We start from the raw sequence: 27726 nt of genomic DNA on the forward strand, positions 1-27726 counted from the left end.
GGGAACAGTGCTGTCAGCAGAATTGGTGGGGTGCACACTGACCTGAATGGCTCCCGGTAGTTCCCTGCTGGTCAGTTATCACCGGAAAATAAGCGACTGCCAAAACAAACCAGACCATACAGATGAAGTGGAGTGGCTGCAATACTAATGGTGTGTTATGGCCACTTGTTTCACCAGATTTTTCTTAGTCCTGACTACTTTATAAGTACAGGTACAGGCATATTTCCGCCTCAAAATTGAAGCTTTACAATTCTACGGAAGCTGATCCTTTGGGGTGTATTTGAAATACAAAATACTATTGATACTGGAAACGTGCAGTCTAAAACGGAGGTTGATTGGCAAAAAGTATTTCAATTATTTCAAATATTGTATTTTGTTATGTATTTGAAATACTGCCCATCCTTGACTGAGTAAATCATAGAATTTTTCGGCAAATTATTCCATTCAGAATAGTTCTGTACAAAAAAGAGAAATAAATCAAACTAACAAATTATGACATGATCAATATTATCAATATGAATGTTTTATATGGGCCATTCTACAGAACTGGAGTTGGAAACATCTTAAAAAATGTCTTTTTCCACAAATTTTGCATGTGTGCAAATTGTATAATATCCAAGGGACACATTTCTAATTGTGCAGTTAAGTCTCATGTTGTATTTTCAGAAAGTTTTGGAATATTTGTCCTCCCCCCAAATTAGTCACTACCGAAACACAATAATATATAATTTAATAAGACGGGTTATACAGACCTATTATGAATTAGCTTACAGGGTTTTCAGAGGTAAATCAATAACTATTCCTATTTTAACTTTATTTGAAGTGTAATTTATTATGTAATTCAGTGAATTGATAATTCAATGATAATTCAGTATTCTTTAGTTTTGACAAAACATCCCATGTTTCCATCATGACTGCACATGACTAGCGACCACATCACATTACAGAATTTTAACTTACATACTACAACCAGGGGCGCCGCTAAGGGGGGGGGGGGGGGGGGGGGGGGGGGGCACGCACTTTAGGGGCCCCCAGAGATCTGCTTTGGTGTGGTAGGGGGGGCCCAATCTCATATTTTGTCATAGGGCCCAAAATTGCAAAACAAAGATGTTACTATACCAGAACTTCTCCAAATGGTTGGTTGTGACACTTTTAGATACTTTTGAAGCTAGCTCAAAGATGCTAATCGGTACATGGTTACCTAGCACAGTTCTGAACAGTTCTGGATTAACTCCCAACTCCCATGAACTCCTTTTTTTTAACTCCACTTTCTTATTAAAAACAACAACAGAATATAATGCACAAAATTTAAATAGAATTTTTTAAAGTTAAAATTTAGACGTTAGGGTTGGAAACTTTCCAATTGAAAGTACCCAATAAATGATGATTATATATATATATATATATATATATATATATATATATATATATTACGCTTACAGATTTTTAAAGATATTATTGTGAGTTTGTGGGATAATAAATGAATATTAGTAAACATCTAAGATTTGAAAACTTAAATGCTTTTCTACTGTTTGCATATATAGTTGGGTGCACTGACACACATACACATGTACAGTAAAATGGCTAAGCAAAGATGTTGTGTGGAATATTTAATTCATCTACTATCAGTCTGACCAGTGTAGCTCTGAAGCCATAATTCCGATGGCAGATATAATGACTTCCCCTCTGGTCCGTGTGGCAGCATTAGAGTAATCCTGGGGGCTTCACCTGGCACGCTGGTGAGGCTTAACTGTAAACCACCAGCAAGGCCGTTTTTCCATACCACAGACTCAACAACCTTGGCAAACAGACCCCAGCCGAGTCAATGGAGGGAGGATGGGTGACCAGGCCACCGGATGGGTGGTTTAATCTTTGGCCAGGTTTCAGCTCAGTCAGCAGCTTTTGTTGGAAGCTTTTTCTCAGTGGACTGTTAGCTATTACAAGAGTGTAAAGTAAGAATATAAGGATATTTTACGTCAAGTCTAGAGAAAAAATGCATGTATCAGTATCGTCAAAAACTGTCTAGATGCTGTTCATGGCCTCCCTTCTATTGTTTGTTCATTTACTGTGACAAATTCAAATAGGAAAGGAGCAATACATTCTGGAAAAATTATGTTAACATGTTTTACATATTCTCAACTATATTTATTTTTCAAAAAATACACTGTCAAGATTAATTAAACCATTTTTTTATTTTAAGCTTTTTAAATTTGTACTTTATTCTTTGTAATACACCAATGTACCAACTTTTTTATGTAATGCAGTAAGAAGGATAGAGTTATGAAAGGAAATTTAGAAACAACATTCAACAACCACGCTGGTAAACTAATTTTTATCAATTACACCAACATCTACTCCACCCTGAACAATTTGGTTAAAAACTTTGTTCCAAAACCACTTGCCTTCACTGGGGTTGATACTGCAACATCACATCGGTCTTCACTGATAAAAGTGATTCAAATGAAAGTTTATTCATTATTACATCATGACCTGCTTCTGGAGGGCCACTTTTAAGCAAAGTTTAGTTCTAGCCCCAATTAAACACACCTGAACCAGCTAATCAACCTCTTGCTTATACAGTTGAGATCAAAAGTTTACACCCCCCTTTCAGATTCTTCAAAATGTTAATTATTTTACCAAAATAAGAGGGATCATACAAAATGCATATTATTGTTTATTTAGTATGACCTTAATAAGATATTTCACATAAAATGTTTACATGTAGTCCACGAGATAAAAGTGAAAAGTTTAATTTACAAAAATGTCCCTGTTCAAAAGTTTACATCCATTGATGTATACTGTGTTTATACCTGAATGAACCACAGCTGTTTTTTTGTTTAGTGAAAGTTGTTTGAGTCCCTTGTTGGTCCTGAACAGTTAAATTGCCTGATCCTTTAAGGTCCCACAAATTTTTGTGTGTTTGAACCCTTTCCAACAATGACTAAATGAATTTGAGATCCATCTTTTCACACTGAGGACAACTGAGGGACTCATATACAACTATTACAGAATGCTCTATTCAAATGCTCACTGATGCTCCAGAAGGAAAAACCATGCATTAAGAGCCAGAGGGTGAAAACTTTTTTCAATTTGAAGATCAGGGTAAATTTAACCTCTTCTAGGAAACATGTAACTATCTTTTGTAGCCTCTGAAGGGCATAACTAAATGAAAAAATAGAATATTTAGGCAACCCCCCCCCCCCCTTCTGTAATAGTTGCATATGAGTCCCTCAGGTGGAAAACCAAAGAATTTGTGGGACCTGAATGATTTTTATGAAGAACAGCAGGCAGTTTAACTGTTCAACACGTTCAAGACAAACAGCACTATTGACACTGTTCAAGACAAGGGACTCATGAACAACTATGAAAAAAAAAAAAAAAAAAAAAAAAACTGCTGTGGATGATTCAGGTAACAACACAATATTAAGTATCATGTAAAGTTTTGAACAGGGTAATTTTTTATAAATTTAACTATTATTTTCTCTTGTGGACTATATGTAAACATCTTTTATGTGAAATAGCTTATTCAGGTCAGTACTAAATTAACAATAACATGCATTTTGTATGATCCCTCTTATTTTGGTAAAATAATTAGCATTTTACAGATTCTGAAAAGGGGGATGTAAACGTTTGACCTCAACTGTAGCTTGTGACAACTTTTATCTCAGTATAAAGGTAATCATCAGAGGTTTAACCAGGGTGCTTGCAATTTGTTCCTGCAGAATTACATGTGGTAACATATAGCCTATATCAAATATTTCTTGCATTAAGCAACCAAAATGAAAATAGTATGTAAAATTAAGTAAAATCACTTTTTGTGATTAGATGCAGCTTTAACACAGAATACTTTGAGACACTGACTTTAAGTCAGCACTGTTTGTCAAAAATATGCAATAAAACAAAGCACCATAATTGTCAGTGACTAAAACAAATAGGTTCGAAATAACACAATGCAAAATACACATCCATGGCCAGTAACAACTATTTATATCCAATAAAGTCAATTATTGGCAAAAATGTCATTGTAGTGTCATTCTCATGCCTTTAAGCATCTTTATAAATTTGTTAACATTGCTTAATGATTATTAACGACATTTGTAAACGTTTACACAATTTTTGGCTATGAAAACAGATAAGCAAGAAATATAGTTTTAAGAAGCAGTGCCACCCAACCCTACTGCCCAAATTTAGGTGTAATAACTACATGGCTCTAAATATATCTACAGATCTATAGCTCTAAAGTTATGATTCTTTGTAGTGCATCACATTCAGATTGAGGGAAGGAAGTGCTCTAATGCCTTCAGTATTCATCTGCTGATTCTGACATAGATCTCTCTCTTTTCTCTCGAGCCGTCACAAAGTTGAGGAGATCGATGGCTGTCACCACTCCAAACACCATTTGCTTTTGAGTGGAAGATCCATCTGTCAAATCTGGAAAAAAAACAGAGCAGCAATTCAGACAAACATCTCATCATCCTCTCAGTGCTAGGGGTGTACGGGATCAGAAGGATATGACCTCATAGATACAAATATTAAAAAACTCACAATCCTACAGTGAGGGAAAAAAAGATCCCCTGCTGATTTTGTTTGTTTGGCCACTGACAAAGAAATGGTCAGTGTATAATTTTAATCGGTAGGTTTATTTTAACAGTGAGAGACAGAATAACAGCAAAAAAAAGTAGTATAGTGAACACATATCTTCACAAGCCAAATCATATTTTTGTGCAGCATATATTAAAACTAAGCTTTAAAAAAAATACTTCTGAAAACTTGGCTTGCCAGTCATTTGTAATATGTCTCGGACACACACCACAGTATTTGAATATAATTAAGTTACAAAGAGCCCAAATCTATCATTCTCAATGGAAGATGGCATTTTGAATAAAGATTTCAATGTGTTTATATTTTAAATGAATGACATGAAAGAAACATTGACATTAAGCACTACATGAATTTACAAAATACACTGCATGAATTTTCATTTCATGCTGACTTAAACAGATGTAGAAATATTAGTCAGTTTTGTTTTTAGTGAGAGTAAGCCTTTCTCAAAATGTATGAAAGAAAATATGATTGATTGCTTCATTTGTATATAATGGTTGTTGAAAATTCTGATGACTCATTTTTCAAAATTAGTTAGGCATCATTTAAGTGATTAATGTTAAGAAATACAGGGTATTGCTTTAATTTTAATTAGTAAAGCCTCACTATAGAGTCACTATACGGACAGCTAAAGCTAACCAACGTTTACTATGATGAGAATGAACTACTACAATTGAAAACTGAGGGCTATAAATACACAGGGGCTGAAAACAATGTGATAAACAAAACACAGGTCCAAAGGAAGCAAGCAAAGGAAGTTCTCAAAACAGAAAGTAAATGTGAGTAGGAGTATCTAAATTTTTTACAGATAGGTTATTGTTATTGTATGTTTATGTAAATATTATCATTATTTAATCACTGTCACCTTCACCAAAACTTTTCACATAAACTGAATTATAGATGCCAACTCTGCACCAAGCTAAACCATTCTTACTGGACCTCAAAGATAAATAAAGCATATATGATCTTACCCACATATTATTGTATAAGTCAAAAGATTTTTACATCTGAGTTTAGCTTGCACACACAGCTTATGTGTTTTTGTAAAACAACTAAAAGCACATTATCCAGTTAAGGGCTTTAATATGTCAAAATAAACACTCACACTGAATCTGCTCATGGACCACCAGAGCAAAATGATCTGTTTCCAAGATCCGAGACAGCTTTCCCAGATTGTCAGTTAGACGAATCTAAAACAGGCAAGACAGAGAAAGTAACATCAGATGGAGTGAGTACGCTCATCTATGCTTTCTGAAAGACCTTCACTAGGCTCACCTGCTTGAACTGTTTGTAGAGTACTTTGCTGACAGAGTCAGAGGGCTTGACCTTTCCCGCAAGCACAGAGGCAAGCATATTACCCAGGGTCACCATTCCCAGAATCAACCTACAGAGAGCAAGCCAAACACAACTGCATTCCACTCCTCACTTTTATTCATTGTCATTTACAATGACTATTTATCTTTAATTCAGTAAGTACTGATGTGAATAACTGAGGTTGTCACTAATTTAATGTTGATTAAAATGTTCTTTGTTGCATGTATTGCTCACCCAGATTCATTTACGACAGGTGCCTGATCAAAGCCCTTTTCTTTCAAGATTTTGATGGTTTTTTGGCATGTGACTGTGGGCAGCACAGTTAGCGGAGCAGAAAGGTTTAGACTTTGTAATTTCAGATTCCACCACCTGGAAGATATTGAATAAAGGATGAATAAAAATGAATAATGAACACAAAACCATTGTATTAAAGTTCACAAATAGAGTATACATTCAATACAAGGAAAATGGGACTAGCTTTCACACCGAGAAGTTGTCATATTCACAGTATGTGTGAAAAGTTGAAATTAGAAAATGTACAAATACATTTCCTATTTAAACAGGTCTATAGAGTGTTTTTTATAGATTTGTTTCAAACACTTGGTTTAAAACCCTTTTTAATTAGATTTTTAGAATAGATTAGTTTTGTTCTCCAAACTACAACATTACAACATCATCAAAAAATTTAAATAAAACCTCAGAAGACAGATTAAAAAAATTAAATGTGTTCACAGGACAATTTTTCATAATCGCATACTATTTTTCTTAAATTGCAGGTCAGGATAAGTAGTATTTAGAATGTTTAACAATTTCAAGATTTGCCACCCAAAATAATGGTTTGATATTTTTATAAAATACATCTTAAATGTTGTGCTGTTACATGAATAGTTTTAATAATTGTTTTACTGTTTAAATTTAGCTGGAAAGCTTATAAAATGACAGTCTGCATTGTGACAACTTGCCTCATACACAGTTTCACAGTGATGCCACAAATTAACTATTTTGAAAGTTTTATAGCACTTAATACTGCAAAGCAAAATACTTTGACACAGTCTGTATTGTATAAAACAGCAAAATAGTGTGTCGATAATGCAAGAGGACAAAGAAAACACTTAAATTTTCAGTTAAATTCATCATTGATTCAGGGATGTCATCGTCCAGCTCATTTCTGTTCAAATAGTATCTGTGCAATAAATAATAATAATACTTCCAGCAATTAAGTGTAGTATAAATGTAGGAAGTTCTTAGTATGAAGAATATTTTAATAATTCAAAGAGCCTTTTTTCCACCGTTAATAACATATTGTGCAATGGAAAGATTCTAAGAATGTTAAAGGTTCTTCATGGAACCATCAATGCCAATAACAAACCTTTATTTATTTTTTTAAGAGTGTACAGTGGGCCAACATGTCCTGTTATTATGTTATATGCCTATTTTGTATCCTAATAAACACCAAACAAATAACCAAATAAAAAGGGTGACAAATAGCCCCACTTTCACGTATCTCACACTAAATCCTAAATGACAAAATGATCATCATCTCACCAGGGTTTATTCACCATGATGTCTTCCACCCTCAGAAAGCCCTTCTGGAACATCCACTTATCACTCAAAAACTTGGACCTTTAGAAACATTTTTTAAAACACAAAATGATGATTAACATCCATTGCTTGACTAAGCCAATCTTTTGTGGAAACAAGCAAATAAATATACTTTTATATTAACATTTATGCTTTTGGCAGATGTTTTTTCAGCTAAAGCGACTTAGTACATTTAAGAAATATATTTAATCATTTTGTGTTTCCAAAAAAAAACTGAAGCTGAATAAGCTTGCAGCCAAATCTTGTGCATCTCTCTGATTTCTCCTTACATGTAGTTGCGAACAGAGTCTGGCAGAATCACAATGCAGCGCTGTCCCTCCTTCAGCTCTTTGGCAAACTTTACTGCAGCTGCCATGGCAGTGCCTGAGCTCCCGCCTAACCAACATAGAAAATTAAATATACGGTATATACAAGATGTTACTTTTTATAGACATTAAGCCACAATTTAAGATGCTGTAAAATGTCTCATATGTTAGGGTGCATGTTAATAAAGGATAATGTGCTTACCACATAACAGCCCTTCATCTTTCATAAGCATTCGGCCCATGGCAAATGATTCCTCATCGTTAGATTTGTACCATTTGTCAACCACCTGAAATAAATACATGTGTTTGATTTGTACATGACCTGCCTGCTGTCTCCCAACAATAAATCACTGCAAGCAAAAACTGTACTTCTACTGCCATCTACTGGTAAAAAACACAGAATAGCAATATCAGTGAGTGGCCTCTTGCAACAAGTGGGTGGATATCATAAAACAGGACTCTTCCTTTCAGGGGTCAAATTATCTAGTCTACTTTATCATGTTTGATGAAAAATCCTCTAATTGTCCTCTAATCTACTACATGCCTTCTGCCATCTTATTTCTAGATTATCCTTTTTTAGTGAAAGGCCTTTTTTAATATAGTTGTACAAACGTCTACCTTCAGATTATGGTTCATGTTTTTTTTTTGTGTGAAATATTTTTTAAAGCACATGTGAGAAAAACTTTTTATATTGTTATTAATATTTCAAGGTGAAGCAACTTGGGTTTACATGATTATCCGTTTATAATTTTTAGAAAAGTAATGTTCAAATGTGTCATATACAATTTATAAAGGACACAAGACTTATAGAATCCGCAAAATGTTAATTATTTTACCAAAATAAGATGAATCATACAAATTGCATATTATTGTTTGTTTAGTACTGACCTGAATAAGATATTTCATTTTTTACACATAGTCCACAAGAGAAAACAATTTATAAAATGACCCCATTGATAAGTTTACAAAAACTTGATTCTTAATACTGTGTTGTTACCTGAATGATCCACAGCTGTTTTTTTTTTTTTTTTGTTTAGTGATAGTTGTTCATGAGTCCCTTGTTTGACCTGAACAGTTAAACTGGCCGCTGTTCTTTAGAAAAATTCTTCAGGTCCCACAAATTCTTTGGTTTTCCAGAATCTTTTGCACATTTCAACCCTTTTCAGCAATGATCTTTTTACACTGAGGACTACTGAGGGACTCGTACCTATTACAAAAGGTTACAATGCTCACTAATGCTCCAGAAGGAAAAACAATGCATTAAAAGCCAGGGGTGTAAACTTTTGCTGAAAATTAAGAATTTGTGGGACCTGACAGATTTTTCTGAAAAACAGCGGGCAGTTTAACTGTTCAGGACAAACAAGGGACTCATTAACAACTATCACTAAACAAACAAAACAAAAAAAAAACAGCTGTAGATCATTCAGGTAACAAAACAGTATTAAGAATCAAGTGTATGAAAACTTTTGAATGGGGTCATTTTTATAAATTCAACTATTATTTTCTCTTGCGGACTATATGTAAACTTCTTTTATTTAAAATTTCTTAATCAGCTCAGTACTAAATAAAAAAAATCATCATGCCTCTTATATTGGTGAAATAGATAACATTTAGCAGATTCTGCAAGGTGTGTGTAAACTTTTGACCACTTTGTAGAGTCACTCACAGATCTATCCAGGACTGTGGGTATAAAGTCATAGCCGATACCCTCCACTTCATACTGGGTTTTATCTGTCCGGTTCAGCTCATCAGGCTCAGCGAGGATCGAGCCCTCTGGGTCCACCCCAATAATCTTCCAAAACATAGACACACTTCAGATGAGTCAAGTGTCTAAGTGACTTGTACAACTTCAGTTTATATGTTATCTCAGTTCAACATTATGTGGTTTAATCTTCCAGTTATTATCTTTCTGGCATTATTTTTTTTTTTTTTTAAATTTTTTTCTATAATATACACTTTTTTTGTTGTTACAGAATAGGCAAATTTCACAAAATTGCTGTGCATCAGATTTTAGGGACAATCAGTGTCTACCTTAATATTTGGGCATTTCTCCTTCAGTTTGCGAGCAACACCGGTAATAGTGCCACCTGTTCCGGCTCCTGCCACCAGCATATCCAATTTGCCTGTGATAAATTGAGTTTAGAGTTAAAGGAATAGTTCCAGACTGTCAGGCCACTCAAGATGTAGATAAGTTTGTTTGTTCATGGAAACAGATTTGGAGAAATTTAGCATTATATCACTTACAAACCAGCTGACTTGTATTTTTGTTTTTAAATGTGTGATCATATATGAAATTTACATGAATTACTGATTTGTTAATCGTTACGTATTGTTAAATAAGAACTTATTTAACAATACGTAACGATTAACAAATCAGTAATTCATGTAAATTTCATATAGTAAACATTTACAAGCAAATTTTTCAATACCTGTAGCTTTTTGAAAATGTATTAATATATTATCTAATCTGTTAGACCTTATATAATGATCTGATATTATACAGTATAACTGATATATTAGAAATTATATAATGGTTGTTAATGATTGTTAATCACCTTCATAACTTTAAAGCATTGCTTTTGGCTAAGTATGGCTTTCTCCAGTGAAATAGTAATTTCAAGTGAATCAGGAGAACACAGATCAAGCACTATTTCAAGCTTTTCACTTGACAAGACCTTAATTTATGGAGTTGTGTGGATTATTGTAACATTTTAATCAGCCTTTTGGACTCTCACTCTTTTGGAACCCATTCACTGCAGATGATCCATTAGTGAGAAGATGATGTAATGCTAATTTTCTCCAAATCTGACTCATGAAGAAAAACTCTATCTCGGATGGCCTGAGGGTGAGTACATTTTCAGCAAATTTTCTTTTTTGGGTCAGCTATTCCTTTAATGTTACTGACAACAAAAAAACATAAAGATGGACTGAGAGGAAGCTATGCTTTGATGATCAAAAGCAGAATATGATATGAATATGAACAAAGACAGAGAGAGAAAGTGAGAGAGAGAAACGTCATGACTACTACCATCACACTGCTCTAGAATCTCCTCAGCAGTGGTGTCATAATGAGCCAGGGGGTTGCTGGGATTGCGGTACTGGTCCAGGATATGTGAGTTAGGAATCTCATTCTTCAAGCGCCAAGCCACACCCACATGGGACTCTGGGGAGTCAAACCGTGCACTGGTGGGAGTTCGGACAATCTCAGCACCCAAAGCTCTTAACACATCAACCTGTGAAGAGACTCTTGTTTAACCTTCAAGAAGGACTAACAAATCCCATTTGATCTAATTGGAATGATTCTTACCTTTTCCATGCTCATTTTCTCAGGCATAACAATAATGCAGCGATAACCCTTCACTGCTGCAGCCAATGCAAGACCAATACCTGCAAAGAGTGCACATAACTTAACCTTTTAGACATTTTACCCACTAGATATTTGCTTTTCTCCAGAATAGAAATGTTAACTACAATGCAGTTTTAGCCACATTTAGAAGGGATTATAACCAAATTTCTGAACTGAATTTTGAACATATGCAGTATGTGAACTCGTGTTGAATTTTGAGAAGAACAGACATACTGTATAGGGCTGGGTATCAATACTTTTTAGGCACTGGGGTATCAAAAAATGTCTATAATGCTTATCAGATCACGTGAATCAGTGGAAAATAAATAGAAATAATGAATTCGTGTCTAAGCTACGTGTTTTAAAACAAAAACACACTAGTAGTCTAAAAGATCAAAATGGTGGCTGGATTTTACCAATGCTTGAAAAAGCAGACATAATCATTTTTTTGAAGAAGAACTGCTGAGTGATTTAAAGATCTTAAGTATGCAGCAGTGAGCTTCACATACTGACTTGAAACTGTTCACTTTGTTTTCTATTTGAACTTTATTAAAACTATTTGCACTGATTTTTTGTGTTGGTTACATTTTGTTCCTTTGTGCTTTTTTGATCCTTTTTGCAGTGGCTCAGGAGAGTCAACTAACTGACTTTTTTTTTTAATGTGTTATGTAATCTTATTAAAAAGTAGAAAAAAGTATCATTCTGGAACCTGTATTGATATTGTCAACCTTTGAACGATACCCAGCCCTAACTGTAACAATGAACAATGAAATGAGAACATAGAAAACAGGTAAGATGAAGTCTTAACAAAATGACTTTTTTTGACAAAATCAGATTCCTGTGTGATTACTAGGGCTGTCCCCGACTATGAATTTTCATAGTCGAATCAGAATTTTCGAATCTTTCTATAGTCGACCGATAGTCGAATCATCTAGGCTTATGTGCGTGTGTGAATGGGTTGGGAGGGGCACGACAGCAGGAGGGTAAAACTATTTTTATTTTATTTTATAAGCGACCAAAACTGCCTGCCAACTGACAGACAAACTTATTTAGGTTTAAATAAAAACGCAGAACGCGTCTTTTAGTTCTAAAAACGCGAGGCGCACAGCACTGCCTTTTTTGGTGACTTTTAATGAAAGAGCAGTGTGCTGCGGTTTTTTTATGTTGCTAAGCAACGACCAAAACAGCTGTCCTGTCAGTCAATTCAAAGGATTATAGCGCGAGCGCTCCAAAATCTTAGTTTTTTGCTGTTAAGTAAACTGTCATATTAGCAGAAACCCTAAATAATACAGCTCCGGGTTACCCACGATAGACACCAAAGGTTTCTCCTCCATTTCTTGGAGTCTCCGGACTTTTTAAGCAACGGTAAACTTTCGCCATCACAACAGAAGGCCCGCCTCTCCATTCATTCGATTGGACAGTGGAAAAGAACGCGAATGACGTTGGGCGTTTTTCCGCTCAGAGTTGATTTTTTTTTTCAACTTCAGGCGCTCAGAGCGCTCCTGCAAAACGCGAGGCGCAGCAGGCGGCGAAAACGCGAGGCGCCGGGGGCGCATAAACAGCGTGCAGAACGCTCACTGCCAACAGAAAACCATTCAAAAGAGGCGCCTCCAACTGCAAAAACGCGTTCGGTGTGATCGCCGCCATCCCTGCCGTCAAGATGGTCCTCCCCAGCAAACACGTGACGTCAGAGAGACGTTCAAATAATGTCTGTATAACGTCTGTCGGTGCAGAACCACTTTTAGAAGTCTACTGGACGTGCAAATCTGGTTCAGTGTCTAAACGTCTAACGGGACATTTTTTGTACGTCTGTAGACGTGCAAATCTGGATCAAAATCTGACGTCTAAACGGAGACATTTTTTGTACGTCTGTGGACGTGCAAATCTGATTCAGTATCTGACGTCTAACTGGGACTTTTTTTGTAGGTCTGTGGACGTGCAAATCTGGTTCAGTATCTGACGTCTAACTGGGACTTTTTTTGTACGTCTGTGGACGTGCAAATCTGGTTCAGTATCTGACGTCTAACTGGGACTTTTTTGTACGTCTGTGGACGTGCAAATCTGATTCAGTATATGACGTCAAACGGGGACATTTTTTGTACGTCTGTGGACGTGCAAATCTGATTCAGTATCTGACGTCTAACTGGGACTTTTTTTGTACGTCTGTGGACGTGCAAATCTGATTCAGTATATGACGTCAAACGGGGACATTTTTTGTACGTCTGTGGACGTGCAAATCTGATTCAGTATCTGACGTCTAACTGGGACTTTTTTTGTACGTCTGTGGACGTGCAAATCTGATTCAGTGTCTGACGTCTAATGGGGACATTTTTTGTACGTCTGTGGACGTGCAAATCTGATTCAGTATCTGACGTCTAACTGGGACTTTTTTTGTACGTCTGTGGACGTGCAAATCTGATTCAGTATATGACGTCAAACGGGGACATTTTTTGTACGTCTGTGGACGTGCAAATCTGATTCAGTATATGACGTCAAACGGGGACATTTTTTGTACGTCTGTGGACGTGCAAATCTGATTCAGTATCTGACGTCTAACGGGGACTTTTTTTGTACGTCTGTGGACGTGCAAATCTGATTCAGTATCTGACGTCTAACTGGGACTTTTTTTGTAGGTCTGTGGACGTGCAAATCTGGTTCAGTATCTGACGTCTAACTGGGACATTTTTTGTACGTCTGTGGACGTGCAAATCTGATTCAGTATCTGACGTCTAACTGGGATTTTTTTTGTACGTCTGTGGACGTGCAAATCTGATTCAGTATATGACGTCAAACGGGGACATTTTTTGTACGTCTGTGGACGTGCAAATCTGATTCAGTGTCTGACGTCTAACTGGGACTTTTTTTTGTACGTCTGTGGACGTGCAAATCTGATTCAGTATCTGACGTCTAATGGGGACATTTTTTGTACGTCTGTGGACGTGCAAATCTGATTCAGTATATGACGTCAAACGGGGACATTTTTGTACGTCTGTGGACGTGCAAATCTGATTCAGTATCTGACGTCTAACTGGGATTTTTTTTGTACGTCTGTGGACGTGCAAATCTGATTCAGTGTCTGACGTCTAACTGGGACTTTTTTTTGTACGTCTGTGGACGTGCAAATCTGATTCAGTATCTGACGTCTAACTGGGACTTTTTTTGTACGTCTGTGGACGTGCAAATCTGATTCAGTATATGACGTCAAACGGGGACATTTTTTGTACGTCTGTGGACGTGCAAATCTGATTCAGTATCTGACGTCTAACTGGGACTTTTTTTGTACGTCTGTGGACGTGCAAATCTGATTCAGTGTCTGACGTCTAATGGGGACATTTTTTGTACATCTGTGGACATGCACATCTGGTTCAGTATCTAAACGTCTAACAGATTCCTGGGCACCACCATGAAGTGGGACATTCACATTACCTCCATTGTGAAAATGGCCCAGCTAAGGTTGTACTTCCTTCGCCAGCTGAGGAAGCTCAACCTGCCCCACTGATCTACGCTGCAGTCACCGAATGTGCACTCATAACTACCTCAGCTACCAAATCAGACCTTAGGAGATTGCAGTGCAGTCCGGACTGCTGAGCAAATCACAGGTACGACCCTCCCATTCTCCAAGAACTATACTAATCCAGAGTGAGTAAAAGGGGTGGCAAAATCACTCTGGACCCCTCACACCCAGCACACTCCCTATTCAAACTGTTGCTGGGCTCTGAGCACCAGAACGGCCGAGCACAGGAACATTTTTTCCTTCAGGCAATAAATCTCTTGAACAGTTTTACAATGGACAACACTTTATTACAGTGTATATGACACACATTATTTACATTTCCATGCATTTGTACTTAATATATTGTGTATTATTCTGTTTTTTTCTATTTTGCTTTAAATATTTTTTGTATATATTTTAATGCACTTATTTTTATATATTTTTTTTATTATCTGTATCTCATCTTGTCACTTTCATTCTGTTTGTGGAAGCATCTGTCACCAAAACATATTCATCATATGTGTAAACGTACCTGCCAGTTTACTTCTGTTACTAGCCTAAATGTCAACAACCTTTATTAATTCCCACCTGTTTATTCCCAAAATTGTGCAACCCTATGCAATTATTTATGTAAGACCAGGATTATAGAAGACATGAACCAAGCAGAAGTGTTATGCTGCAAGATGTAGATGTAGCATGCGATAACAGAGGGACGGTGTTACAAGTAGAAAGAGTGTAAAGATGATTTAATAAGTCCAATGGAACAAAACAGGTTAATCAAACAATATACATCAACAGAAAAACCACATAAACATGACAACAAGATTCACAACTCTAACCGACCAATAACGGAACAAACAGACAGACTTAAATAGTGGAGGATAATAGGGATCAGGTGCGGGACAAATGAACTGGGGATTGCAAACAGGTGTGGGGCAAATCAAAGATGGTGGGAAGCAATACAAAGGATCATGGGAGATGAAGTTCAATTAAAAGTCCAGAGGGAAAACAGGGTAAACAAACAGGGGAACGAACAGAAGTGTTACAGCAGGCCAAATGTCCCTGGTATGATTTACAAGACACACTCTGGAAGTGGTCTAATCTTAAGCTTTGTTTTATTTATCAATATTCCTCTGTCATATATCAGTGAAGCCAGTTAGAGTCTAATGTTTTCTAACATGACAGGAATATTAACCCCTCTCTTTAAAGGTGTTGCAACTTGCAAGAATTGGAGGGGAAGAAGTGAGGGATTGTGTCCACAAAGTTCTTGACAGGTATTTGCAACAGTATCCCAACACACAGAACTTGACAATCCTGTTACATTTCTTCTCACAGTTTGCCCTTTTTTGTGGTGAAGAAATAAAATATATTTATACTTTAAGTGTGGGTAACCAAACAGTTGCTGGTCCACATTGACAAAAAAAAAAAAAAAAAACGAAGGAAATCACTAAGGACCAGCAACTGTTTGATTACCTACATTCTTCAAAATAACCGTCATGTTCAGAAGAAGAAATAAACTCCAAACTATTGAAGACGAAAAACTATGAGAATCGTATAATTTTTGGGTGAACTATCCATTTAATGTTAATTTAAATGGTGCATTTGTTTTTTAGGCTCTTTACCAACCAGTTGATGGCAAAATTCAATATGAAGGGGAAGGGAAAGAAGCAGAATCTTCCTCTGGAGACGACTAAAACTTATGAAGCAATTAAGGGTACTCAGCATTTTCTCCATTTTAACCATGTCATTTTAACACCAACTCACTCATATAAGATTTTCCTGTGATTTTTTCTGAGTAAAGTTACATATATAGGTCTGTACAGGTCTGTTATATAGAATGATTAACTTGGGTCAGCGAAAAAAATGGAACATTAGAGACAAGTCTAAAAATCTGTGAGTTATTGAGAGAAATTGGATGTTGTGTCAGCCTCCTTCTATTGCTATTTTGCAGTATTTACATTCTGCATAGTGCTTCCTTTTTATTTGATTTCTTGACGGGAGAGATTTTAACAGATCTTAATGTTTTCACATAAAAATACTAACTGAACATTCATACTGCAGTGTAATGTACACTTGTTTTCTTTACATGTTTGTAATTTTTGTTTTCGTTCTACTCTTGCAGCTGCAGTCATGACATGGAACAAAGAAGTTACAGAGGCGACAATAAAGCATCATGCCTCAGAACATCTCAAACATGCCCCGGGGAGGAATGGAGATGGATGGCACACAGGGGTGGACACTAACTAAGGACTGTTGCATGACTTTACAGTCCCTCCCCTCCCCCCCATGTCAGACCAAATTTTTTAAAATGAACTATTAGTTTAATTAAAATATTATAATTTAGTTCTCTCAGCTTGTTGTTTTTTTGTTTTTTTTGCTGAAGAACTTAAGTTTCCTCTTGTCTTAAGTAATCTCATGTCATTTGTTTATTTCTGTTGTGTTTCTTTAATTAGATTTAATGGAAAATAACTGAGGACTTTTGTATGAGTACTGTAAGGCATTTTTGTTTATTTCCAGTGTAGTGGACTTTCAGTTTAGCTATTATAATGTATTTATATCAGCTTGTAAATATGTTAATATTTTGCTGAAAAACTCATTAAACATTAAGTAATCTCTTGTCATTTTAAACTAATGATGTGGCTTGGTCAGCAATAAAAACATGTTTAAAAAGACATCTTATGAATGTTCACTTTTTATGTTTTTTGGACGTCGTTACTGCACACTTAAAAGACGTCTAGAACAGACGTCGCAAAAACTTTCATTCTGGATTCTCAGTGGACGTCTTCTGAACGTTCAATATTTATCTCACTTGGACGTCATTACTGCACACTTACAAGACATCTAAAACAGACGTCGCAAAATCTTTCATTTTGAATTCTCAGTGGACGTCTTCTGAACGTTCAATATTCATGTCACTTGGACGTCATTCCTGCACACTTAAAAGACGTCTAAAACGGACGTCGCAAAAACTTTCATTCTGGCTACTCGGTAGACGTCTTCTGAACGTTCTATATTTATGTCACTTGGACGTCATTATTGCACACTTAAAAGACGTCTAAAATGGACGTCGCAAAAACTTTCATTCTGGCTACTCGGTAGACGTCTTCTGAACGTTCTATATTTATGTCACTTGGACGTCATTATTGCACACTTAAAAGACGTCTAAAATGGACGTCGCAAAAACTTTCATTCTGGCTACTCGGTAGACGTCTTCTGAACGTTCTATATTTATGTCACTTGGACGTCATTCCTGCACACTTAAAAGACGTCTAAAACGGACGTCGCAAAAACTTTCATTCTGGCTTCTCAGTGGACGTCTTCTGAACGTATGGCAAAGACGTCAAAATTACGTCTTTTGGACGTCTCTGTGTTTGGTGGGGATCATCTCGTCATGCATCAGGGAAAGTGAAAATTAAATTAGTCACAGGGGTGGTTGGATTTATTCACAAACACATTAAAAATATTTATTGAACGCTTCTTTCTTTTCACTTTTGTTTTTACTGCATTATCATAATCAAAGGCTGTATATAACTTAATATAACCGTACAAAACCAGTAGTTCTGTGTGCAATTAGACATTGAGCACCCCCATATTGCCAAAATGGTATGATGCTCGTTTCACCCGCGAAGATTCGACTGTGAGATCGGTGGTCGAATCAGGCTCCGCATATCGATGCATCGAATCTTCGACTATTCGGGGACAGCCCTAGTGATTACCTGTATTTCCAGAGGTGGGCTCTATAATGGTGTCTCCTGGTTTCAAGATGCCGTCCCTTTCTGCATCCTCCACCATACGCAGACTGATGCGGTCCTTCACACTACCACCAGCATTAAAGAACTCACACTTGGCCACTGCAGACACACAAACAAAAAAACAAAAAACAAAATGACTGTAACATAACTTGAGGTTATTTATCTAAATGCCTTTAACCCATTTCAAAGAAGTATAGATAACATTAAAGTCACACAGCAGGGTAAAACTATAAAAAAAAAACTCAAGGTCAGTACTTATATTGACTTTTAAATGTAATTGATTTAGAACTAGAAAGTAGTAGAAATAAGAATAAACCACTTACAAAGTTCACACTTTAGTCCAAAAGTCTTAGAGATCTTGTTTATGCGGACCAGTGGTGTGTTTCCAATCCTGTCCAGGATGTTGGGCAGAATCTTCTCAGCTTTTGTCCTGCAATGCATAAAGAAAAAAAATAACAAATAACAATATGATATTTGGGGAGAGAAAGCTATTGTGACGAGTCTCTCTGGGCTCATCAGCGTCGCCCTGGCAACACACGCACGGCACCTGCACGTCCTCATCACGGGCTGGTCGGTCACAGCTGCAGCCCTTGAAAAGCCGCCACCGCTCATTTCGACAGACAACTGTCTCATGCTGAACGTGCTGGTACTAACCTTTTCTCTCTCGTCACACAGAAGGCAGCGAGTGACCGACAGCCCGATTGAGCACGCCTGGACACCCACCTTCACGAGCACGAAGACTTCACAAGAGCACCAGCCACGAAGACAGCACTCACCTTGTTTTTCCCTTCACTATTAAAAAGTATTAATAAAATCCACCCTCCGGGGATATTTCACGAGCGACCTTGTTGTGTGATTTCTCACCTGTGACACCTGGTGGAGAATGCGGGCAATTGCATGAGAAATCACATACAAGTGTTTGCATTACACCGCATTAAAATAATTTTTTTCTCTGTTCACCCCCTCAGCACCGATCGGCGCCCTCTCTCCCCATGGAGCTGGATGAACTGCTGCAGCGCCTTACAGAAGTAAGCATCCGCCAGCAGCAAATTGTGGAACATCTGGCCACTTGGCAGGGCAGAGCTGAAGAAGAACTTGCTGCCCGGCTCTTACCAAAAATGAAGGCTCACGACGATGTTGAAGCATACTTACAAGTGTTTGAAACCACTGCTAACCGTGAGGGATGGCCAATAGAAGATTGGGCTTCGGCACTGGCATCCCTCCTCACCGGTGAAGCTCAGCGGGCTTATTTCTCTCTTCCACCTGCGATCGCTGGAGACTACACGGAAGTAAAACGTGAAATCCTCACCAGGCTGGGTCTGTCCCCCATCTGCGCAGCGCAACAGTTTCACGACTGGGAGTTTAAAGCCCGGGTGCCAGCCCGAGCCCAGGCCGCTGAATTCGTCCACTTGGCGCAACATTGGCTGCTGGACGGGGAACCCACCGCAACTCAGATAGTGGAACGAGTGGTCATCGATCGCCTCCTCCGCGCCCTGCCTCGGTCCCATCGTCAGGCGGTGGGTATGAGGAACCACGCCACCGTCCTCACCCTTGTGGAGGCGATTGAGCTGGCGGATGCTGTACACCATCGGGAGGCTTTGGAGACAGCGCCGCCATTTCCCCGGAGGGTGGTCCAGGAGCGACGCACGCTGGAGGGCACCTCGCGCGCAGTTGGCAGACCGACGGTTCCCTCTCCAATGGACGAGCTAATGCCCACCGCTGAACCCACGACACCTCCGCGGACTTGGCTGCCGGGCTGCATCGTCCATCAGCGCGTCCCACCTGCGGCTCGTGGAACGCTTCAATCAAACTCTCAAACAGATGCTCCGGAGGGTAGCCACGGAGGACAAGCGGGATTGGGACCTCATAATCCCCTACATCCTCTTCCGCATCCGTGAGGTCCCAAGCCTCAACTGGTTTCACCCCCTTCGAGCTCCTGTTCGGCCGCCAGCCACGGGGGCTGCTGGATGTCGCTCGGGAAGTTTGGGAGCAGCAGCCTTCGCCCCACCACACAGTCATCGAGCACGTCAAACAGATGAGGGAGAGGATTGACCGCGTCATGCTATTAGTCCGGGAACACCTCAGCAAGGCACAGCAGGCCCAACAACGCCACTATAATCGGGCAGCCCAACCACGGGAGTTCCAGCCGGGAGACAGGGTCATGGTTCTGGTCCCTACCTCCGCCTGCAAGTTCCTGGCATCATGGCAAGGCCCGTATACGGTCGTGGAGAAGGTTGGACCGGTTACTTACCACCTGCACCAACCTGGAAGGAGACAAGCAGAACAATTATATCACATCAATCTACTGAAGAAGTGGCAAGGGACCCGGGACCAGGTCGCCGCCCTCAGTCTCACCAATCCCGTGGTTGTCGACATGAATCCCCACCTGTCGGCTGCCCAGAAGACTGAGCTGCAGGACCTGGTCAGTCAGTTTACGGATGTGTTCTCCTCCAGGCCCGGGCAGACCAACGTCATCCACCACGACATCAGGACGCCCCCTGTAGTGATCGTCAGGCAACGGCCCTACTGAGTCCCAGAAGCTCGTCGGCAGGCTATTGAGGAGGAAATCCAGGAAATGCTGAAGTTGGGGGTAATCGAACCATCTCGCAGCCCATGGTCCAGCCCCATTGTGATGGTATCCAAGCCGGATGGCACCCTCAGCTTCTGCAATGACTTCCGCCGCCTCAACGAAGTCTCCGAATTCGACGGTTATCCCATGCCTCGGGTTGACGAGCAGTTGGACCGCCTGGGGAGGGCCCGGTACATCTCTACCCTGGACCTAACCAAGGGATACTGGCAGGTACCACTTACCTCTTCTGCTAAACCGAAGACTGCTTTTTCTACCCCTAGTGGCCACTGGCAGTACCGGACCCTCCCCTTCGGCCTGCATGGAGCACCTGCGACATTCCAGAGCATGATGGACATCATCCTGAGGCCCCACCAAGCTTATGCGGCCACCTACTTGGACGACGTCGTGGTCCATTCCGAGGCATGGGATGAACATCTGGAATGTCTGCGGAGGGTGCTCTCGGAGCTCCGGCAGGCTGGACTGACCACCAACCCCCGCAAATGCCACCTAGCGCTGTCCGAGGCAAAGTACCTGGGCTTCCAGGTTGGCCGTGGCCTCATCAGACCTCAAGAGAAGAAGGTGGAGGCCATACGCACCGCTCCAAAGCCACAGACAAAGTCCCAGGTATGAGCCTTTTTGGGGTTGGCGGGGTACTATCGCGGTTTTATCCCCAACTTCTCCTCTTTAGCCACCCCCCTGACAGACCTGACAAGGAAGGGGCAGCCTGAGAAGATCTGTTGGACGACAGCCACCGAGGAGGCCTTCGCTCGGCTCAAGACGGCACTTACCTCTTCGCCTGTGCTCCGCGCTCCCGACTTCGGCTGCCCCTTCCTGCTGCAGACGAATGCTTCCGATACCGGACTAGGAGCCGTCCTGTCGCAGATCCAGGAAGGCGAGGAGCATCCCATAATATACATCAGCAGGAAGCTGTCCAAGGCAGAGAAGAACTATGCCGCCGTCGAGAAGGAGGCCCTGGCCATCAAGTGGGCAGTCCTGGAGCTGCACTATTACCTCCTCGGCCATAAGTTCACCCTGGTGACCGACCATGCCCCCCTACAGTGGATGGCCCGGGCCAAAGATACCAACGCCAGGGTGACCCGCTGGTTCCTCGCACTCCAGGACTTCCACTTCGAAGTGCGACACTGGGCCGGGGCCGCCAACGCTGATGGACTCTCACGGATGTGGCCAGATTTTGCAGGTCTGTCAGGGGTCATTCCCTCACCTCCTTTCGCTCTTAGGACCAGAACGACGCTTGGGGGGGGGGGGGTGACAAGTCTCTCTGGGCTCATCAGCGTCGCCCTGGCAACACACGCACAGCACCTGCACGTCCTCATCACGGCCTGATCGGTCACAGCTGCAGCCCATCATCAAGCGGCTTGAAAAGCCGCCACCGCTCATTTCGACAGACAACTGTCTCATGCTGAACGTGCTGGTACTAACCTTTTCTCTCTCGTCACACAGAAGGCAGCGAGTGACCGACAGCCCGATTGAGCACACCTGGACACCCACCTTCACGAGCACGAGGACTTCACAGGAACACCAGCCATGAAGACAGCACTCACCTTGTTTTTCCCTTCACTATTAAAAAGTATTAATAAAATCCACCCTCCGGGGCTATTTCACTGAGCGACCTTGTTGTGTGATTTCTCACCCGTGACACTATGTACAGTTACAATTATAGTTATATAGGTCATTTTTAAATTGCAAATTAAAAATAATGTAAAGTTAACATAAAGGAACTGATTGGATCATTTGATGGTTGTTGTTTGCTATTGCTGCATTGTCATGTGAGTGACAAGTTGTTGTCCCGCCCTCACCCCAGGGAACATGTTATCAGAGAAGAGATGTCATTCCAAGAGCGTAGGGAAGTTATTTTGTTTAAAGATTATGAGGGCAATTTTTTTTTTAATAATGATGATATGTACATACAAATAATTTATAATTAACACTGCAAGATTTCAAATATATCTTCGAAAATATGAACTAATATTCATATCTTCGTAAAAATATGAATTGTCCATTTTTATTTTATGGTGACTTTAAAACCTAGATCCTGTGAATATTAATCATCAGACTGTCACTAAACAAAACAATAATAAAATAATTTAAAAAACACAATGTTTAAAATAATGGTCCACTTAAGAATACATACACAAGTCCATTACAGCTAATCAATGATTGCGTTATATTTTTATTTTGCTGATAGGCTTCCAAATATGTAAATATTCCTAAAAGGGACACAAAAAGGCTTTCTAAGCATGCATCTTTTCCCTGTTACTTGATTTAAAGTATTTTGTGATTTCAGGTCACAATTGCAAAGTGAGTGATCATTAAGCATTATCACCTGGAAAAGTGTTTGTGAGGGGAATTTTCAAGAGACATTCCTGGTTTCCAGGTACATCTGCTTGGCAGGTCAGGACGAATCCATTTTAGGTCAGTGGCCCCAGTTTCTTTATTCATCTGCAAGGGTTTGTCAGCTTCATCTGCAACCAACTTCTCAACGCTATTCTTGCCAGTGGTCTTCTTGCCAGCAAAAGGGCAGGCAGGACTGTCGTTCTCTTTGTTGGATGGAACTGAAGGCATGATTCCTTTGTAATTCTCTGTAAAGTGTGAGAATTTGTTCACAATACATTTTAGATTGTAGATTAGAGGCAAGATTTTGAGAACAACTTTGATGTTAGCTTGAAAAGTCAAAAGAGCCAAATCACACATCTGTTCAGCTCACTCTAGAGCTGGCCCTACTACTAAAAAAAAAAAAAAAAGAATAAAAAAATTTTTTTTGTTGTTGAATTAACATTTAAGACAGACAGCAGTTGGTAAATTACACTGCAGACACTGCATGAATCCAATATAATTATAGGCCTAAACATCTAATTTCTTGGTCAACTATTGTGTCTTTACCTGAGATATAAACAACCCTTTTCAAGTATACTTGTGAAGACAGGTATTTTGAAACAATTTTGTCAATTTATTAGTATCCTATTACAGGACAGAATTACCCATTTAGTCAAATGTCCACAGAATATGAAGCTGGAATACTTCCAGACTGCTGTCCTTATACTCATTCCAAAAGCAACTATGACTAAAACCTCAAAGACCAAAATTATAAAATGTGAAATCCACAGAATTAACAAGAAAGCAATAGATTGCTACAGCGAAGACATATTTTTGAAGAGCAACCCAAAAGTTAACATTTCCATTGGATTTTAGATTATTGTAGAAAATAAGCACTGTGACCAACAAAAATTATGATTCTTACACATTACGTTCTTTAAAATAATCTTCACAAAAGAACACAACTATCTTGAAACCTATTTACAAGTAAAAAGGCTAAACATAAGCTTACATCGCAGTCACATGACTTCAATGGCACCACCATTAAGCTTCATCAGCCTTTTCAGGCCTTATTCGAAAACATTTTGCCTAAATGTTTGAGTTAGAATAGATTAAAAATGTGTTTAATTGTAGTTACTTCTTAGCAACTCTCTTTTTAAGACTTTTAACCAAAACCAAATTGAACCCCCCACCCCCACAGAATTCAGGACAATGGAATCCAAAGTGCTAAAAATCCTTGTTTACAAGTCTGCAGTAATGTTGTCAAAAATATCGATACTTCGATAAATATCGATACTGAAATATCTGAACGGTACCAATACTACTTTCCCAAAGTATCAATACTAGCCGAGCTGTCACTTTCACTTCTTTTAATTTTTGATAATGGTACGTAATAAAATTACAACTGATCATGTTAGCTCTGGTCCAATAAAAACTATTTTAATTAGTTCATGTATTAGTAAATGTTAGTTTAAGTTAACTTTTAACTAAGATTAATACATTTTTTGGAAGTATTTTTCATTGTTTATTCATGTTAACTAATGTTAACAAATATCTATTACCATTAACTTAAGTTCTAAGATTAGTTATGTTCAGTTCATTTTAAAAGTGTGGTCTAAAAAGAAAAAAAAGTTTGTTAAACAACAAAAACAACACACTCACAACCTACACTAGCAGCTGTATTTGTATTTGAACAACAAATAAAGTATGAAACAAACTCAAATGAAGCTAAGAAGCTGAACAGGGCTGTAGCAGTGAACATGTGCACATTCCTCATTGTCATGTTATCTTGTTATATTTATCTTTAAATTAAAAAAGAAATTTACTTCTTTAATATTGTGGCAGTTTTTTTCTCTGTGGTATCGAAAATGGTATCGAATATCGATATATTTCAAGGTATTGTATCGAAGTTAGAAATTCCAGTATCGTGACAACACTAGTCTGCAGTACTCTTTTCTCACTTTAACATCACCACAATGATATTGGAAGCCATGATAATTCCAGCCTTTAGGTTGTATGAATGCCAACTCTGGCCTTGAATACACCAAACTTAACCATCAGGTTAATTCCAGATATGAGAACAGTTAATAGATAATCTAACAAACCAAGCATAAAACACACCAGCTGTTAAAACGATCCTCACCAACATAACAAGCATGCTTGACTGCTTTAATATGAAATGACCATTATACAATGCAAGTTCAGATGGTCTTTGTGTATCTAGAAATAACATGATTGAGACTGACTTATTAACACAAAAGACAAAATTGCAGTAGTTTTCAGTCCCTGATTATTTGAACACTTTTAGGCACTTTAGCCACGCTTCTTGCATTTTCATTGCATTTTAATATCCTGCAATATTACCTGCAAGCAAATGAAACCAGATAGATGAGTATGAGTGCTGACTCTTCAGGACCAGGGTTGCCAAATCTGCTGACCCCCACTTTTGACAGTACACAAATTAGATTTAAGTGTTTTCCTTCTTCAGGCAGTCAAACCATCTTAAACAGGTAACTGTATACTATGTTTAATAGAAATATAACGCGGTTATGATTACAATGTTTACGTGACTGCAAAATCCAAATATTGAATATTGTGTATCCTTTGATACACAGACCTGGCAACCCATCTAAGACGCAAGAGTCAGGCTACCAGAAGTATGGGGAAGTTTAAAGTATATCCATGTGCTCCAAGAAACTTTGTTAACTTAAAACGTTTATTTCAGACACCAATTAGACAGAGTTTCCAGCATATCTCTTTTTACGCAAAACACTCGTATAGGACGTGCATATCATCTTTAGAGACCATAAACTATAGAAAAAATCTTTAAATAATCTGTACGAGCACGAGGCAACCATCCAGGTACCTGCAAATCACAAACCTCGTGCTCTTTAAGACTTTAAATGTGATTATTTCAGTCATTCATCAAACTGTCTCTTTTAGTTATTTTTTTTAATTAATGCAGTTTGATCTGTTTTGATAACTGACGTTTAGTTTTAGTTTTAAATGTCATTCTCTGTTCTGCTAGGTGCAAGAAAGGATTTTGATGATTATATACTAATAAATAATAATACATTTTGCAAATAAACATTTTAACATATGCAAATCAGATAAATATTTTTATATAATTATTTAATTTATAGTTTATAAATACATTTTTGTCTCAAATATATTTCTGATCGCATACTGCAAAGTCCATTACAGATATTCAGCGATTATAAAACACATTTACCTTGTTGATAAGTGCCGACCGTCCACTTTAACAGCTGTGCATACAGAAGTACCTGTGTCACGTCATTTATACGAACGAGGTTCATCACTTATTTGGGAAATGGCCATGTGTTGACGCGCAATCTGATTGGCTGGAACGAGGGCGTCTGTCGTTCACCCTCCTATCAGAATTTGGAAAATGCCCTTTTTTTTTTTTTTTTGTAAAAACATCTGTGTGGAACATTTGGCCTACACCTCAAAATAGCTGAAATGTAATATCTTACATTATGGCATTTTTTTTCTCACAATAAAAATTCTATTAAATGTCATGCTTACTAGCCAGTGCCACCATGGATAGTTAAAGTCTATAGAGTGGAAACAATCAGAATTTTAATATAAAAATAAAATAAGCATTTTAATATTTGGGAGATAATAAAAATGATAAAGTTAATCCAAGTACACTTTTTAAGTACTATTTTTAACTGTACCCCTGCAAGATTACCTCTTGTAACAGTATCCCTACCCATACTACAAAGGCAAACATAACTCCTGGTCTTTCTGTAGTGCTATAAAAAATTATCTGCCTCCAAACTGATACCACTGTGTTTTATGAGCAATATATAACCAATGAATAGAAATGCAGTGTGACACACCCCTACAACACTCACAACATGTACTAAAAGTCTGCAGTACTGATTCATCATGACTAAGATTTCAATAATCCCAGATATAAACCTGTAGCACAAACAATTTATAAAAATGCACTTTTATTAACCCTTATGCGTTCAAAAAAAAAAAAAAAAAAGTTACACATAGGTGCAAAATGGACAAAAATGTCCATGTCCAAAAACTGCCATAAAAATATAATTTATTAATATTTTTTTCCACTTTCACTGATGTTGATTTTTTTAATCAGCATCTGTTCTATCCATAGATACCAAACATTATTTTCAGAATTTTAACCCTTTAAATGCTGGTTTGTTTACATAATGCCACAGGTGTTTTTTTTATGAAAAAATGAAAAATAGTAGTTAATTTCCATATACTAAATGATAAGCAGATTTTTTTTCTTTGCTTATTAGCTTCTTGGGTGTGTCAATGAAGAACAACAACATTAATTTTGAGGGATTTATATTTTTATGTAGTGTCAGATTTTTAAAAAAACCTAACACTTAGGCCCATAATGGCCAAAAATGTCC

At 38.4% G+C, this 27726-nt stretch overlaps 1 protein-coding gene and 1 long non-coding RNA gene across 2 annotated transcripts; one reads left to right on the forward strand and one right to left on the reverse strand.

Moving 5' to 3' along the window:
• Window positions 1-2173: 2173 nt before the first annotated feature.
• On the reverse strand, window positions 2174-26679 carry cbsa (cystathionine beta-synthase a). The gene is made up of 15 exons (XM_073843158.1): window positions 26550-26679; window positions 23328-23583; window positions 18738-18844; window positions 18379-18513; window positions 11131-11210; window positions 10852-11056; window positions 9855-9946; window positions 9490-9615; window positions 8026-8110; window positions 7788-7893; window positions 7462-7539; window positions 6151-6285; window positions 5878-5986; window positions 5708-5792; window positions 2174-4431 (listed from the first exon to the last, which is right to left on the reverse strand). The coding sequence occupies exons 1-15, from the start codon at window positions 26632-26634 to the stop codon at window positions 4301-4303; spliced, it is 1815 nt and encodes a 604-aa protein (XP_073699259.1). The 5' UTR covers window positions 26635-26679; the 3' UTR covers window positions 2174-4300.
• LOC141337381 (uncharacterized) lies at window positions 15430-17193 on the forward strand. The gene is made up of 3 exons (XR_012355746.1): window positions 15430-15936; window positions 16276-16376; window positions 16785-17193. It is a non-coding gene; the product is annotated as an uncharacterized lncRNA (long non-coding RNA).
• Window positions 26680-27726: the final 1047 nt, after the last annotated feature.

The sequence above is a fragment of the Garra rufa genome, chromosome 6 (genome assembly GCF_049309525.1).
Source record: "Garra rufa chromosome 6, GarRuf1.0, whole genome shotgun sequence".
Taxonomy (NCBI): domain Eukaryota; kingdom Metazoa; phylum Chordata; class Actinopteri; order Cypriniformes; family Cyprinidae; genus Garra; species Garra rufa.

Excerpts from the sequence above, each read along its gene's own strand:
- cbsa (XM_073843158.1), bottom strand. The coding sequence starts at position 26,634 with ATGAACCTCGTTCGTATAAATGACGTGACACAGGTACTTCTGTATGCA. Across the intron at positions 7,894-8,025 it reads AGATGAAGGGCTGTTATGTG|GCGGGAGCTCAGGCACTGCC; the intron begins GTAAGCACATTA and ends TATGTTGGTTAG. Across the intron at positions 5,793-5,877 it reads TCTACAAACAGTTCAAGCAG|ATTCGTCTAACTGACAATCT; the intron begins GTGAGCCTAGTG and ends TGCCTGTTTTAG.